Below are 4,312 nucleotides of genomic sequence, written 5' to 3'. Positions count from 1 at the left end.
GAACATTCCAAATCCCAAATGTGGGACCGTATCACTCAAAAGGTTTACTCACTGGAGACATCGAGATGAATACTCTTGATCTCACTGTTGATATGTAGTTTATAATATCCAGTATGTTCAGATCTGGTGTTTGTGATGGTCAGAGATCCAGTTTGATTGTCCAGCTTCAGTCTGTCTCTGAATCTCCCATCAAGAACATCATCATATACAGTGATTCTGTCGGCCGTTACATTGATTTCAGCTATTAACATGTTTCCAAACCTCCACTGAATCACATCATCATCCTTCATTTCAGTAAGACCAGAGTTTAGAGTGACTGAATCTCCCTCAATCATGCGATCACCAATCACTCCTGAAGAACAGAGTTTTTCACAGTTTAAAGCTTTAAAATCACTTGATGTTGGTTTGATGAAGCTTCACTAAAATACTTTTAATCATGTAAATGTGAAGTGATTAATATTCTGCAGCAGTTCAAAGACAAAAGATGATGAATGAAAATGAGAAATAGTTAAACAAGTTTTATATAGTCAATAACTGCATTAAAAACAGTGACTTTAATCTCAAATAATTTTTTTTCTCAGCAAAATCACACATTATTTGTTTCTATACGAGAATAACAGTGAATGTTGATCCTTTCTAACTAATTTAACCAGTAATTTATCACATCAGAACAGAAACAACTGAAACCAGAAAAACACATTTAAAACTCACCATCCAGACGCCACAAACACAAACAGAGCAAAACTAATTTGAGAATCATTTTCTTCATCGGTTCACTGAAAAGCCCACGATAGTAACTCTTAATGTCTGAAACACTCAGATTGCTCTGAAAGACTGAACTGAGATATTTATCTGGTTGTGTGTGAATCCTCCTCCAACCTCAGTCAGTTTCCGCTCACACATCCGTCTCCTTTAACATCACGAAAATCAACAAGCTTTTGCTGATCTTACATTTTCAAATGAATTCTGGCCCTGAATGAAAACTAATAGCAGAAGAGTGAAATATTGGATTAGATATCTGTATCTACTGGTGTGTTATTTAGTGCTGTGAGCTGTCAATCATATTTGACCTCTGACCTGTGACTTTTATTTGACTGTTGATGGATTCACTTTATTTCAGTGTAAAGATGTTTTGTGTGGAGTGGAAGATTGTGAGCTTCTTATTAGCAGGAGAGAAAATGAAGAAACGCTTCAGCCACAAACTACTGACACACACAGAGACGACAAACATCCAGCAGAAGCTGTTTATCCACCGACAGATCAAACCAGACACACAGATGTTTTTTTACTGATAAAATAAAAGAGAAAAACCATTGCAGGGTTAATTTGACGCAAAAGCTAGTAAATTACGTCATTAAGTAATTTTTGCTTGTGTTGCTACAACAAGAGTCAGAGTTAAAGGAACACACAGTAACCTGTAAATGTAATTGTTAATTTAGAGAAATTAGCATTTGGTGACCTGTGAGATTTAGTCTTGGTAAAAACTGAGTCTTTTGGTCTTTTCTTCTGAAGAAACTGAGAAGGCCTGGATCAGTGTTTTCTGAAATAATGATGAGCTTATATAACATATTATAATAGTTCAACAGTGACGGTACAAGGACTGGAAAAACTACACTGAAAATATTCAACATTTTAGTGCACAAACATCTCCAACAAGACCAACATGAAGTCAGCACTCACAATTATTGAGGGAGTGGAGAATATCTCTGATGATATTATTATACTTGCTCCAAACCAACAGACACATGATCAGAGACGACATGCAGTCTAGCGGAGGCTCGTAGACTGTGGATTGACACTCAACATAATACAATGTGAACAAGCTAGTGTTAATGGGAATGTTTCTTTCTGAAAAGGGGATTGATCGACCGCTGAAAGGGTTCATGCTGTGGTTGAGGCCAGAGAACCAGAGAAACACAGAAGTTTAAGTGCCTTAAAACAGAAATCAAGCATTCTGCGTCTTTCTTATGCTTCATCACTATGCATTTTTGTCGGTCTGCTTTATCAATTCATTAAGTATTAACCATACACAAGGTTTAATTCCTAGATTTTGTACAGCAGCATGTATACAAATTCAGACTGCATGTTAGCGAAATTCATCAGCAATATATCGCTAGCAGATTTTGCGGTTTTGTAGACACTGTGTGTTTGCTCAATTATTTGCACATTATCATGATTTATTATGCAAACAATGTATTCTAATATAATTATAAAAAACTTTTAAATTAAGTTTTTTCGTGTTTTGTTTTTGAGGTAACGAGCGCGTTCGCGTTCCATGTGGAGATTAGCATGTGAATCTCTTTTGCGCGAGTGGGCGTGGTAAATTAAAAAATAATTAGGAAGCGTTTGAGAAGCTGGACATCTTGTTGGTTTTATACAAATTACTTAAACAGAGAATATTTGTTTTCAGTTTGAATCCGATCATTTAAAAGTACACACTTAAATATTTATAAAGATATATGGCTCATAAATGTGTGACAAGTATTCGCTGAGTTTTGTTTCAGTTTATAGACGTGCTCAAGAAAAAAAAGTTCACCGCGACGGAGAGGCAGAACGCACACCCTGTTTATTTTCTTTATTTTACAAAAGCACAATGTTTTGATTTGATTGTAAGTGGACACATACAAAAGTAGAAATATCACATATTCTTTTTTTATATTTCTTTTTTCTGTATGACCATAAATGACGGAGTAATTTAAGTTTATAGTGCTACAATGTGAAGAAAATCCGGCAAAACGCGCCGGCGCGTTTGCCGACCTCAGAGGGTTAACGTTAGTGCTTCACAAATGATTTTTATTTCCCCTCATAGACTTTGGTAGGTTTGTCCCTCACTTTCTAGAGAGAACTCATTTTTAACGAGTTTTGTTTTTCTTTGTTTGATTTGTTGCAAATGGCATGATGTCTGATAAAACACTGCAGCTCGTTAACGAGTTTGACAAAGTGGTAACGTCACCACTTTTACCTCAAAAACAAAGCACCAAACTTCATCAGTCTCTGCTTTTCGTCGAGTTTGGAAGACATACTGTGAGATAAAGTCAGCTTACATTGGATTTACCTCAGAAGAAGAACGCGATTTGAAGACAAGAAAGATGTAAGGTAAGAAATGTATTCTGAATTAATATTAATATTAATGTCATTGTTGCATAAACTTCACATTGCAGTTGAACTGTTGCTAGATATATGCTGAATATTATAATGTTTAGACCCGTGTTCACTGTTAAATACTGTGTTTGTGGATATCTGCTCAAACGTAGATATGTATATGATTACAATAATGTTTCATAGTTTGGAGCGGCTCGATCGCTTCAGTAAATAACGCGCTGTGCGTTTGAAAAGCAAAATGGACTTCAATGGCAACCAATCATTCAATTGTTCAAAGAAGGTTCAAATGTCCGTCTCAATGCAGCTTCAAAGTCTCGACACGATCCCAGTCGAGAAATAAGGGTTTTATATAGCGAAACGATCGGTCATTAAAAAAAAAAACTAAAAACAAAAACAATTATATACTTTTAAACCATAAATACCCGTCTTGTATCATCTCTGAGATGAGCCACGTTGAAAAGGTCACGAAAAAAATATATAATAATAATGATTTAAAACAAAGATGTCAGACGATTTTGAAGTTGGAGGAGAAAATGAGATGGAGTTTTTCGCCCTTCCCTACCTTTTTGAACCGGAGGACACAGACACAGAACTCAGACAGATGGTGCGAGACGTGACCTTTCCAACGTGATGACGCAATGACTGGCGCATCTCAGAGATGGTACACAATGGGCATTTGAGGTTAAAAAGTATATAATTAGATAAGACCCTTATTTCTCGGCTGGGATCGTGTCAAGCCTTTGAAGCTGCATTGAGACTGACATTTGAATCTTCAAACCGTAGAAGTCCATTATATGTGCTGCGATCTGGGAAAACCCACCACATGGTGAAATTTTACCTATTACAGGTTTTGATATCATGTGGAAGCTGGTATCAAGCCCTTTCCAAATCTGTTTTTATTTTTATCATAGCTTGTTGGTAGCAAAAGTTATGTTTATCTGAAGTCGGCCGATCGCTATGATTTTCTGGAACGGAATTTTGAGAAAAACAGGTTTAATTAACTGTCACCGTCGGGACGTCGCGCGATTGTTATAAAACTGCGTGACGTTATAGTTTAAACAGGATTGGCGCGAAATGCGCACTATACACATTCACTGTACATGTTATGTGGTTTATTTTAAAGGTAAACTATCTTTGTAGTGTTAAGAGACGGACAGGTGTATGGGATATATGGCGATTGTTTTTTTTTTTCACCTCTGCCGGGCGTTAG

The 4,312-nt window shown here is 36.4% G+C and overlaps 1 protein-coding gene across 1 annotated transcript in view; it reads right to left on the bottom strand.

Moving 5' to 3' along the window:
• The window catches only part of LOC311085948 (uncharacterized protein), a gene marked incomplete at its 5' end in the record, with an annotated part of 12,404 nt that extends 8,442 nt beyond the window's left edge, over positions 1 to 3,962 (bottom strand). The window contains 2 exons of the mRNA XM_084118567.1: positions 53 to 352; positions 3,881 to 3,962. Coding sequence (XP_083974693.1) covers positions 53 to 352; positions 3,881 to 3,962 — 382 coding nt within the window. The remainder of the gene's footprint in view (positions 1 to 52; positions 353 to 3,880) is intronic.
• Positions 3,963 to 4,312: the final 350 nt, after the last annotated feature.

This window comes from Abramis brama (assembly GCF_963993115.1).
Source record: "Abramis brama genome assembly, chromosome: 6".
NCBI classification, from domain to species: domain Eukaryota; kingdom Metazoa; phylum Chordata; class Actinopteri; order Cypriniformes; family Leuciscidae; genus Abramis; species Abramis brama.
The sequence above is the reverse complement of the archived record's forward strand: the minus strand, read 5'-3'. Positions and strand labels throughout refer to the sequence as shown.